Source organism: Varroa jacobsoni, unplaced genomic scaffold (assembly GCF_002532875.2).
Source record: "Varroa jacobsoni isolate VJ856 unplaced genomic scaffold, vjacob_1.0 scaffold_918, whole genome shotgun sequence".
Lineage (NCBI taxonomy): Eukaryota > Metazoa > Arthropoda > Arachnida > Mesostigmata > Varroidae > Varroa > Varroa jacobsoni.
This window is the reverse complement of record NW_019213820.1, coordinates 175,031-188,520: the sequence shown is the minus strand read 5'-3', so window position 1 is coordinate 188,520 and position 13,490 is coordinate 175,031. Positions and strand designations below refer to the sequence as shown.

The 13,490-nt window shown below is 37.4% G+C and overlaps 1 protein-coding gene across 4 annotated transcripts in view; it reads left to right on the top strand.

Moving 5' to 3' along the window:
* LOC111264962 (uncharacterized) overlaps window positions 1-13,490 on the top strand; it is a 90,035-nt gene that overhangs the window by 38,410 nt on the left and 38,135 nt on the right. For all 4 annotated transcript variants that reach the window (XM_022841249.2, XM_022841250.2, XM_022841251.2 and 1 more), the window contains 3 exons: window positions 3,826-4,069; window positions 10,081-10,392; window positions 12,600-12,827. In XM_022841249.2, the coding sequence (XP_022696984.1) occupies window positions 3,826-4,069; window positions 10,081-10,392; window positions 12,600-12,827 (784 nt within the window). The remainder of the gene's footprint in view (window positions 1-3,825; window positions 4,070-10,080; window positions 10,393-12,599; window positions 12,828-13,490) is intronic.

Below are 13,490 nucleotides of genomic sequence, written 5' to 3'. Positions count from 1 at the left end.
TCTTTTTGTTTACTAAATATGCAGATAATTAGGTTGTCAGCAAACGACTTCGCACAGCTGAAGTCAACAGCGTATATTTAGCAAAGACTACCCTAACAGGGCTTCATATAGACGAAGCATAGTATTTCTCAGTATCGAGCTTACGTACGAAATGTTTTGTAGTAAATAACTGTTTTATCATGGACGCTTTGTGGCTTACCCTGTCGAACGTACGTGAGAAACTGAGGAATTAGCGAGCCGCATCGATTTCCACCGGTCATATATACTTCAGCAAACCACCTGGATCGGTGCCAAATATTTGTTATACCAGGGGCAAACGTTTGACATAAAATTTAGAACTTTTTTTTGACACAATCATTTTAAATCAGCCAAAATAAGACGTATGATTTAATTAAATTTAATATGAAGAAAAGTACATCTGTAGCGCAGTGTTATTTAGTGTAATTGTTCCCCAATAACTATGATGAATCCATTCTGTGCAAAACATTAAACTTTGAACTCAATCGTGATTGTGTTATTCATGACAAATTATAAAACTGTACCATTTTGTTAATACGTATTTGAATATTGTTTGTTTCTTTATTTTACCACACTTATCGTATAATGCAAGAGTAGTCTAAAAAGTTTTTAGCTTCAACATAAAGATGAAGCTACTCGTTAGAACTGTCATATCGTTTCTACAAAAATTGAAAAGTTGAATATTGCGCCGTCACGAAATGTTTACATTTAAAAAGGCAATGTATGGGTACACCGCTAGGTTTCCGAAAGCATAGAATACTCGAAACGGCCGATTGCAAACGCTGAACCGACTCTAAAAAAGGTGACAGCAGCCCTATCATCGGAAAATAATGAATGTTTTTTGAGATATTATTGATTGAGTTACATTAACTTTACCAGAGCGGGCTTCCAGCGACCTTTTTTTTAGGAGGTTAGGGTTTTATCGAGTGAGGTGGCCATCATATTCGTATTTTGCAGGTCAAATTGCAAACTTCTGCTTAGAGAAATTATAGAGTTGAAAACATCACTGGAAAAATGTATAGACTTATAAGGAAACTTACGTTGAGAAATAAAACAGCATTTAGGAAGACAGAATTCGTTTCTGTTCAAGTTATGCAGACTGCGTACGTAAATGTCGCTGGCGGAGTTTAAACCAGCGACTCCGATGTTTATCAGCGAAAGATTACACTATAGGTTAATATTTTGGTAAATCTGCGAAACTGTCGACGAAATATTAACTAAGTTAACCTTTTTTGCAGTTTGCCTAACAGTCGCTGAAAATTTGTGAAAATTATTATACTGGGAAGTTTTCGTGTTTTCAAATTCTAGAGAATACTTATCATCGAATTTGAGAGAAGACTTCCGTCTTTCATCTCCTTGCTTGATTTTGCTTAAATAGTTGGAAACTGATGAAACATGGATTATCTCAGTTTTGTGTCTTCTTCAGCTGGATGTATATTTTTCTCCGGAACATAGGATTTAACTGAAATAGAAGAAGAACATAAATGCAACATGCTACCAAAGTTGCGAAAATCTGGTAATGAGAGAATGGAAATCACTGCAGGAGGGTTTCAGGTCTGGGTCAGGTAAAATCCTAGACTAACGCAGCCTGTACTGTCAGATATCAAGTTTACATTTGAAAGTAAAATAAAAAGATTTGAATATATATTAGCAATTTTAAAGTCGAGTTCAGTTATTTTCTCAAATAATGAGGTACACGCAGTGCGTTAATCGATTAGCTAAAACAAAGCAGCTAAGTTAATGGGACATGGGGCATTTTTAGGACAGTCCATAGGAAAGCGAGATCATTCCAGAAAGATAAATATTTACTGAAATGAGTGAAATAAGTCCACCAAAATAACGAAAATATTGACTTGAAATGAGAAATTTATTATGCCGATAGATGCAATGGGATAGCATAGTTAACACAACGAGGCAGGGGAATCGCAACATTCGTAAATATCTCAGTTTGCAATCGAGCAATACCTTATGCTACTGGAAAATTAGAGGATCACTACCAGAGGAGAACTACAATCGATCGTTGGATGCGACCAAGTAAAATGGAGTGGTTGGTCGCATTAAGTTGCACAATGTAACGGGGTTGCTGAGGGTATTCTAAACGATTGGTCGGCTCAGGAAAAAGAATTTCTGTAATGAAGTAGCTGTTCCGGGTCGATGAACTTGGTATATATAAGTATATATATATATACATACGACTCGTATTCAAACGCTTCCCTTCAGTAAATATACGGTTTTCCCTATAGAACACGCTGATGTGTTAGCTTGAATGTTAAGCGGCATCGCATCGTGAATTGAAGGTTGAAACATGAAAAAGAGAAAAACGAGGAGTCTATGTGGATGGAGTGATTTTCAAACTTGACGTCGCTTAGATGAGTAAAGAGTTGAGGCGATCTTCGACAGCGCTCAATGCGATGCTTTTTAGGTAGAAAATTCCATTTTTAAACAAGTGAATTTAAGTAGTTCTCTCAGTTACAGACTTTTTGCAATATACACCCAACTTTTTTGGGATTGTTTTCGAAGCACTTTGGCCTCGGTGGAGCGTTTTTTACGACTCATAGCAGTTTCATGAATAAAAAGTCAAAAACGTCAAGCAATAAACAAAAAAGATCATAAGCGAATAATACTGAATGTTTGGGACACATCGAAGCTAAATTGACGTCGCTTGTTTATTGGCTGCGTCTTAATGAGGACAAATTTTCAGACGTATTTTTTTCATGCACCGGTAGAAACACACCTAACGAACATGTTTATTTCATTGAACTTCTCTTTGTTTGAAACGTCACGTAAACCAAACCGAGAAAATAAGGACCTGGAAGTGAAGCATTGTGGCTTACATAAAGAAGCCAATAGCCTATCAATAATCCCCTTTTAAGACAAGCCTTTAATGTGCTGCATTAAAATTAGTTATTAACATCATCATACATGGAGTTTGTGCATTTTTTAACGAACTTTGCTTTTTTGGTCTAATCCCTATTCTGGATCTTGCGTACTGATGTATAATTTCTTACATCATTTGTATACACTATTATGCCTTGTTTTAGGCAGTTAATTTTAGTTTACTACCTTGGTAACAATCTGTCCGGTTTGAAAATAGTAGACCATAGCAGAATTTTTTTGATATTTCAGAAATCAGGCCCCGACCGCCATAATAATAAATTAATCTTTCGATTCTAAAGTACACGGGCTTTCTTCTAACACCAACAGCTGTGAACAAATGCACGCCCGTTACAACAAGGAACTGGCAAAAATGTACCCCGAACACCTCCGTCTTAATTTAGCATTTAGCGTGATCTAGTGTTAGTACACCAATTTACGAGTGATTATGGGCTTGCAGATAATATGAAGGAGCAATACGATCGAAATTGAAATAAGCGCAGAGAAAGTAAGCAGACATAAGTTTTCGTGGTGACTTAAACCTTTGGAATGCTAATGGTTTCTTTTAAAATGCACACTAGTAGTATATGCATACACATGTATAAAACCGTCCAATTCTCGTTTAGTGAAAACTACGTTTAGAGTTACGAAAATAAATTAAGTTTAGAATTGGAGTGAACTCAAGAAAAAACTGCCTACCTTTTTCTAGCTACGAATTTACCTCTTGATTCTACCTACTTGAATACAAATTGTGATTTGGTGAAGTAATGTTGAAAGATAACATGAACGAATGTATTGCGCTTATACCGATAAAGCCTACTATTCGAACTATGAATGTAAACTCTAACGTTACGTTTCAGTGTTATTACACTTTGTGTCTATTTCAACGCTATTTCAACACTGTGGCCTATCTCTTTTCATTGATGAATAAAGAATAAAGGAAAGTCTGATGGCGCAAATGAGCGAAGAACAGCATAATATGGGTCGAAATGACCAAAAGCAGCAGTCAAATAAGGGAGGCGGACAACTTGGAGGTCTAGATCATACACAAAGGAAAACTAGTAACATTAGGCAAGGAGGACTGAGTCATAAGGAGGAATCTCAGAAAAAAGCCAGTGACCAGGAAACTGAACGAGATGCAGGCGATGACACTAAATGTGAAGAGCATTCTCCACAGGTAAGACAATTTCGAATTTAACTATTAATAATGTCCTACACAGTATAATTGTATTGTGAATACAAATTGCTATTTATTTTGAATTTGAAATATACTTACAATACTTGAAAGTTCAATTGCTGATGGGCAGGCTGGTCTTCAGATGCCTGGCGTTTGATTTAGAAACAAAATGAATAAATCGCAACTACGGTTGTAACGCGTCTTGATGTTGCGAGATTCATTGCAATTGTTGCTGTTGTACGAGATTTTGACACTATCTTCATTTATCGATAAAAAGAAGATACAAAACCCATTTTACATCATAGATCTCTTAAATGTGCCAATGTTTATTTTCAAAAACTATACTTAACGAAAATTAACATTTTCGTTTGAGACGTGAATAACTACCAAACATGCGATATAAAAATATTATTCCACCAAAAGAAAATCCTGAAACAGATAGAAAATATTTCGAAATCAATTGCAACGTACCTTCGATTCCAAAAGCCCTCGAATATTGCTGTAGTGGCATGCCAAATATACTATGCGATAATTACAGTGTAAGCATAATCGCTATTCAAGGAAGACACCTTTGGACATGAGCCTAAGTGGTGTCATCGAGAGGGGCCACGGCAACGTACGCAAATGTAGGTTTCGTTTGGCTCATGATACGATTTATTAGCACGTACATGGTGGAAGCTATGCGCTACGTCGCTGATTACTTGCCCTTTCTGTGTAGCTCCCTAGATGTTTTTTCACCATATATTCGGAAGAAAAAACTTTAGGTCGACGCTAATCATTTGTTTTTCCGATTGTCGTACGAAGTCATTTTTAGTAGATCTAAGTGGCGTTGAAGATCTTTAACAAATCGAAACGTATCTATTAAAAAATACACGTAGTGATTTTAACTGGATGTGTGCACGTCCAGCGCTCTTTTGGGAAACGCAGTACCTAATTTAACTTATGCCATTTAAACTATGTTAAGGTTCCCCAGACGAGTTTGATGCCATATAAGATCATTGCTGCGAGCTTGATATTAAAGAAAAAGTACAGGCCTCTTTACAGTTACGCTCGCAATCTAACACATTGTATAACATTCGGTGTAACAAATCCTGGAAGAGGATATAGCCAAACCTGCGTGGCAAACATGCTTCACATATTCTAGTGGGAAAAGTACAATATCTAGTATCCGTGCCTTTCGAAACTTCATAGCTCTTTGGTCTTTTCCGAGTTGCTTCCTAGATCACGATTATCACGTATAGTTGAAGGCGGGCCGATGTCTGCCTAACTTCACCCCGCCCGTGAACCGCGAGATTATCATCGTCCAGTAGAACATGTCAGGTCTCACAGGGTTGCAGGTACCGACTATGCTGCTTAGGAAATCGTTTAAGAGAATTGAGAAAAGTAAAAGCTGAGGTTATTGCTCGGAGCCTCTCCTGTCATTTGGTGAAATGGATGTACTGTTGGTGGGGTATTTTGTATCGCAATGGGCTTCTCCTTGTAAAACCAAAGCCCTGAGTTGGATGAACTCTTATGAATTTTTGCCTCGACGGTTCCAAACTAAACCACAGAACCAAATTCAGGGCTCTTGGTATTTCGTTAAATCGTCGTGAAATCGACGAGTACAGCCTAGATAAAGTATTTGGTATTTTTTATCATTTTTAAGCGATCATTATTATTTTCCGTTCTGTTAATTTCCGTTAATTCTGGGATCATGCCTTGAATTTCCAAAAAAGTGGAAAGACGCATGAAAAATATGGCGGAAAGTACCTTGCGGCAATAGCTTCTTTTACCAGTTAACCTTTACAAGCTTTACTTTCGAAAATCACCTTTACCCGTCAGGATAACGGCAAAGGGTATTTTCTGCAACTTATCCGGTTTATTCATGTAAACAGACCACAATTTAATTCGATCCTAAGCCTTGTTAGTGTATGTTAAAAATACAACTCACCAAAATTCAATTTTCTTAGCGAACTAATCCGCAATTCCTTATTGTACCTCTCGAATATGTTACATGTATTGCTGTACATATCTGAATACGTTTGATCATCAATACTTACGTTGTTCCTTGATTTTGTTTTAACACGTTCGTGGACCGCGTACAGCTGCAAGTCTCTTACACGTCATGAAACTGTGTCTCTCTAATGACAGCTAGTCATTAAACATACAGTTTGTAATGCACCGAACTGTGTCATCTCTTGTTTTGAGAGAGTTTTAATAACATTGTTACTAGCGATTTCCTCAAAAGACTCGCATGGTATGTCGCTGTGCAACGTAGTAGAAGTTAATAGTGGTGTACTGTACATGGTATAAATTAGAGACTTCGCATCGCTCAAAAAAATACTCCATGTTATTGTAAGTGTTGAAGGCTGAATATTTCAATACGGTTCTGACTGACGATAAACGGAAGAGTATGATAAAATAACACTGGAAGACGAAAAGCTGTAAGCAAGACAGATAAAAGTATACAAGAGAACCACATCACCGTCTAAAAAACGATACGCCCAATATGCAACAAGTTTGAAACTCTGGGTGCAGACCCTCAAGTGTCGCATAGTTATTATGTCGCAGAAGATGCCTACTTAATGTTAGAACAAAAACTGGATCAGCCTAAGGTCAATGTATAAAAGGGTGATTGACCCTGTATTTTCTCATATAGTTGTTACAAGAGGTGATACCTCTTTATGCTACGCGATATTATTCTGCCACTGCTCAAGAGGCAATATTGTTGGGGTGTTTGTTTTTCAGTAACTGGCTAATACCTTTTTATAGTAACCGTGCATCGAGCGATATTTATAGCAAGTACGCTACATATAAAAGATTCCAAGGGAATCAAATTTAGAATTTTAAATAAGCTGGACAAAATTCAAACTCTCAAAATAGCCATAGATTTCAAAAAATGCGGAAGTATCAAAAAGACTAACTGTGGTAGCATATTTCGACGGCTCAATCAATAATTAATATTCTCCATTCTAAAACGGCAGTTAATTTTTATATAAAAATCTCTCAAAAGATAATACAAAAAAATCTCGAGCTTTCTGAATCAAAACTTCGCTTAAGATCATTGCGAGGAGGACTTGTCATACGTAGATCATCCTCGGATTGTGTACAAACCACATCAAGCTAGCAATAGCGTAGGTCGGTGATTTCGTGAAAAAGTTTTTAATTTCTGTGGAGTTCGTCCAGCACGGAGAGGCTGGGCAACAGTTTGTTGCCTTGTTCAAGATTTTTTTCTTGTACTGAAATAGTGGATGAACACAAGCACATACGACAGCCAGCCACCCAAAGTGTGTCTTCACTTGAAATGCTCTACTATGTACATATCTGTATGTCAAAAATATTACTTTTATAGTTTATATATATATATATATATGGTTTTATAGGCTTTAAAGTAACATATTTCAGATAATATAGGTCACGTCTATTGGCACTGCTGTTATTCAAAAGCCGATTTTTGAATAGTTGATATCCTAGGATTGCTGGAATGATTTTATCCAAACTTTAAATAAAGCGCGTCGATAATAACTAAAATATCTCCGAAAATTCTATGTTTGTGTTCTATGCTATGTTTTACAATCTCAGTACGATAAAGCACATGTTGCCTAGGCCCATGTGCTGTTTATAATCAAGAGACGTAATCGAAAGTAGCCTAAAGATGATTTTTTCGCTGTCGTCCTGGAAATTTTGATGTGAAGGATGCCTCTTGTAGTATTGGACCACAGGTAGAAAAAGCTGATGAAATTATCACGAAAGTTAAATAAGACTGAGACATCAGTTGCCACGATTTTATCAAGGAACGTCACCAGTTTATCACCAGTTATAAAGCATTTGGACACACGTGGATACAAATCTCGGGTGCCACCCAAATCGACACAAAAAATAATTACAATCCAGACAAGCGCAACAAGATCGACCCATTTTTAAAGCAGTATGGGTGCTAAAAAGTGGATTGTGCACAATAATGATATGAAAATGAAAAAAAAAGGTAAAAAATGTGTTTTACAATCTGTGGCCAAGCCCAGACTGACGCAAAGATGATGCAGCATGTTTAGAAGGGATAGAAAGGTATCGTACATGATGAGTTCCTGCTGCCTGGTAAAACGATTGCTTCTAATTTTTACTGTCAACAACTAACAAAATTACAAGTCATTGAAAAAATCCGAAGCTAGCGAATAGAGAAGGAGTCGCCATTCACCGTTAAAATACTAGACCGTATACATCTATAGCTACTACAAAAATTGAAAGTACTTGTGTTTTGATGAATCAGGTCTATAACACTTGATCTTTCATCACCAGGCTATCAGTTATTTCGATCTCTGTAAAACCTTTAATGGAAGAACGCAAGAATCGCTTGTGAAAATTTTTCATCCAGAAAGCACAGATGTTGCAGTGTGGTGGGATTATGGTCTTGGAAAAAAATGACAACTAATCAAAATTACGCATATTTAGTTTATTATTTTAGAATACAAAAATTGTTCACTTCAATTTTGGTTTGATAATGGCTAATACTTTTTTTTCAACAGCATAATATATATGGAAGAACACTCGTTTAGCTTTGTCATTGGTCCGGAGGAACGGTTGCTTTATAGCGGTAGAGGTTAATTTACTCACGAATTCACGTTATAATATTTGATTCACTAAAATTTTGCCACGCATACCCGGTGAGGTATCTTCATACAGTGGTTGGTATTTGCTACCATTTAATGGTTTTAACTCTGCATTACACAATTTAGGCTATTACGTGATTTTATCGCATGTATGTGGAGCGGGATTTGATTCTTTCAAAATCGACCAGCGGGCGGCGTAAGCACGGTCCTTCGACACCGGGGAGGAGGGTGCATGTTACAAGTCCGCCGTAATAGGTCACCACAACCAAACCTCCCGTCGCTTTGAAGTACATCCTTTGTCATGATAGTACTCATATTCATTTTGGCCGTTCGCCCTACCCAATAGACCTTCTACTCATTTGGATTGTCGTCGGAGTGCATACTTTCATGTATTGTGATTTTTTTCCGCAAGCTGCACCGGTGCACAGCTTAAATATTTCTGTTTAGAATATAATATGCTATTAAGCGACGGACAGTTTTCTCTACACTTGATTCACCCTGTATCAGTTAAAAAAAAATTATGGCCTCGGCTGCCCGTTGAACCACGAGTTGTTAGGACGGTAGAGGAATCTTTGCCTAAACAAAAAGAATTCTACTTTCGCATTTCACTAATTACTGTTGCCAATCGATAGATCCTTAGTTAATACGCTGCGATGTTCACATCGTTGTACAGGTTTGTGGTAATCGAGATAACGGGACGATAGTACGAGCTGCACTCCTGTTACCAAGCAGGAAGGGGCTTAACGCTGAAACAGCACGTTTTCTAAATACGCTCCCTTCAGCAGGTGCCAGATCTTTCTGGTGTGTAATCTTGAACTACGTAGACTAATTCAGCTTAACGAGTTAGCCAGTCGTCGTGAAAAAGAACGAAATGTGCCGATCTTGCGATTCTTCAAGTGCTACCAAAAAAACTTTAAACTGGAAGTTCACATTTAGCTTATTAATTAGAGACTCGCTGAATGACAGTCCTCTGTAACAATACGAAACATTTAAACGAGCCAGCCTCTTTTAAAGGAACGCGTTTGTATGGATTTATTTAAAAGCTACCTTATGTCTCCCCTGTACCGATTTTGAAATCCAAAGTCCGGGCCACTTTTGCATATATGTTCGTGCACGTCCCAAAATCATTCATTCCTTCAAGTTTTCATTCCTTCGCAAGCTACTTATACTCCACAGTCCATCACTAGGGATTCTCCTAGTGGAATTTTACTTGGGGGCCATTCGCAATTACATAAGCAATAACTTACCACACCGCCAGTCATTCACCTTTGTCACCAAAATTAACGGGCTGGTCACGTGTTATTGTTAACTCGCAGAAATGTCTCAGAGTGACTCGCTCTTCGCTTACGTAGCTAATTTCCTATCTTAACATTTGACCCATTATATATATATATATATATATAACGTATGTATTTGTGTTTCCAGCTTGCTCCGCTAAATACTCATTTATCTAGAGGATCATATCCGTTACCTGCTCGCAGGAACGATCCGATCGAACACGAAGTTGTTCCAATGGTTCTCAGCCCGCGCACCCTACGCACTCGACGAATCGCCGAGGCAGAAAAGGAGATGCAACTCAGTGAAATTGCCAACAACTTGCGAGATGATTTACATAGAGAGATTATTCAAAGACAAATTGATCATCATGGCGATAACGTAACAGAATTCGTAAATCATTATTCTTGCTACCTTCCATCAATGCGAAATCCTAACGTGGACGTACGACGATTCCAAAGGGTTGGTAGTGCCAAAGCTTGACTACTATTTCTCGTTTGATATGTTTTATGACTTCAATAGCTTTAGGAAATATTAAGAGGATTTAATGAAGTTAAATAAATTGTATGTTAGTTTCTAGCTTCAACGTAATAATGAAACGTGGCTGTTTCGGTGCTAAATTCTCTATGCCTGACAGGGTAGATAAACAGAATGTATCAGTTTTTTAGAAGTTTCCCGACCTAATTATCATAAAGTCTTCTTTCAAAAAGGGACAAACGCTGTTGCAATTAAAATACATAAAAGGTATTTAATCTCACTATCTGTGCTTATAATTTTAGAGCCTTAAGCCCATGTAGCTGCCAAAGAAGTCAATCTGGTATCGAGTTCTGAAGAAAACGTAAAAATTGATTTCTCAAGAATTGAGCCTCGGATAGATGAAAACACGCCTAGTATACCCTAAATATAACTTGCGCAACTATTATAAGCAAAAACCGCGTCTAGGTTAGCCAAAGACAAGTAGCTCATCCTTGTTTTTGTTGATGTTTTGAAGTGCAAATACAAGTTCCGTGGCTTTCAGTTCCCCGATCCAGTTACACCAGTAACAGACTGCTATTTCACTTAAGGTTTCCACGCCCGGTGTCTTTACAGCCCTTCAATAAAATCTGCTAACGCTCTCGTAAGAAACTCAATGACCGAGCGTAGTTTTTGGGGTGAACGACATCTTTATATTTATACCCATTATTCTCGAATGATACTCAGTCAGTTCATAGTTGTAGATAGCCATATTTTTATGCATACATTTACGCAATTTTGTGCGCTAATGGTACGTAGTTTAAAACCTATTCAAGTTTGTCACCCTTGCAAATCACTCCGTGTAATTTAATATACCTTTACGGAGAATGGGCCAATGGTGGAATATAATCGGTGGAATATTGTATAATTGAGCAATGTTCAGTTAATTGCAATAACTGAGCGATTAAAGCAAAGACCGTGTTTGTATCCTACCCAAAAATTGTGTACATTACTGTAAAGCATGCCTCTAAACTGACTGGATTTGACGCCTTGAGAATTAGACTATAGAGACCCAAAGACCCCCAAAACGTAGAAATAATTTCGAATTTTTTTTGGTTTTTTTTTTGTTTTGACCGTTGATTCATCAGGACTTGTCGATGTGTCCCCTTGAACCACGTAGAAAAATATTCTTTACCATGTCTTAACGGATGACAAAAGCTTGCTTGCTTTACGTATTTAATTTTAGCCAGTAAAATCACCTTAGTCGGGCAGATAGAAGGTTCAAGTGCAAACGTTTGAAATTGCGGCATCCAGTTGAACCTGATTCGTTTGAGGTAATTGATGTACCAAACGTTGCCAGCTCACTGGGTACGCTGGCTTGTCGTAATTAGAATTAACTTACTCGAGGCTTTTTGTGTGTGTCCCAATTTTCTGAGTCGGTACGCCGTGTCGGCTTTAGAATACTTTAAAATACATCTTTCTTTCGCTCGGCTGATGAAAAATGCTACAGCAATTGCGAGCATAGCAACTTGGAAGTCGAAATTGTACCCAAGAGCATATAACTTAGAATTGAAAAAGGAAAGCTTACACGGATTATGTGATATACTGTTTTGGGGATTAAATCTTAATAGGAAAAATGTCAGGTGTCCAGATAAAGGCACTGCGATCTTGAGTTTTAAAATTAGTACCATTTCTGCAAAGGTGGTAGGCCTGAAACGCTCTCTGCTATATCACTGCTGTGTATGTGGTTTTGTGTGTTTATATAGTATCAAGCTTATTCAAGATTTCGCACATGTCAGTAAAAACAATCACGAGAGAGCTACATGCTTTGGTGAATGCAGAAATTTACAATTATAGTGAGCAAGCTTAAATGTTTCGAATCTTATATCCGGTATTGGCGCAAAAAACTGTTTCAAACGGCTGGCTCCCAAACGGCTGGTTCTTAATTTTTTTAAAAGCGTAATGTGTAAATTTGGTTTACAAACAATGACATTCACATCTAGGTATTCGGCACGGTTGTATGGAACTGGGACATATTTTCTGGCTACAGTGAGATGCAAATAGTCAAAGAGCAACGTTTATTTAAACGTCGATATCGATGTTCTTCTTTTCTTCAAACTAAACCTTCTGAAAATTTCTTTGGATAGCTTGCATTTTAAAACGAATATAAGTTTGATTGCATTTTTGATCTGTCACTTGAATGTCAATTTCTCCAGGATGTGCATACACCAAATCTAGAGGAGTTAAATATAAAAAAGACGTCGCAAGTGCTGATATCAGGTATTCACGGAGCACCAGAAAGCGGATGTTCTGATTCGAGTCCTCCACCCAGGTGCAATATCTCTCCTCTAAATCTGATATCACCGCCTGGGCAATATACATTATATCATATCATGGAAGGCAACACTCAGGACTATCTTCACCAAAAACTTTCAGCCGAACAGGTAAGCTTAGTTCTAAAACTGCTTGTGTACTTAACTACTCTTGTTGTAGAGTATTTCCCTGGTGCTTCACTCTTCTATGACAGCGACTGTCATATATGTGTACAATATATACAAGTAATTGTGGCCTAGAGGCGATACGCCAATCATGTCTTTTTAACAAGATAACGTACGTTTTAGAAATTTAAAATAATTACCATAATGTGAGATAAATGAGGTTTGCTGTAATTCCAATAACGACATTATCATGTACACCGTACAGACACCGCTTTCACCTGCAGTAAGCATCGTCAACATTAACTCATTATGAATCGAATTATAGAAGATGTATTAACAAAGCCAAGTCCGAGATTATGAGGTTTAGAGCAAACAGTAGGCTCTTCACTTCTTCTACTTGAGATGCAAAATAAAGTCGAATTTATAAGGCATTTTTAATCGACTTTGTGTTATAAGCTGTTTTTTGGTTCACAGGTGCGAAAAGAACAAATATGAAAAGCCTTTATTGCAGTCTGGTATTTCTCGTTAGGAAGTTTTAACTGAGCTGAAATACGTCACATATATATGAAGAATGTAGTTAAGTATAAATCCAAATCTTTCCTACCTTTGTTTATTTACCCATCTCTCTCCTCGAAAATTATTTATACTCTCCGGTAAGGTCACTGTAAT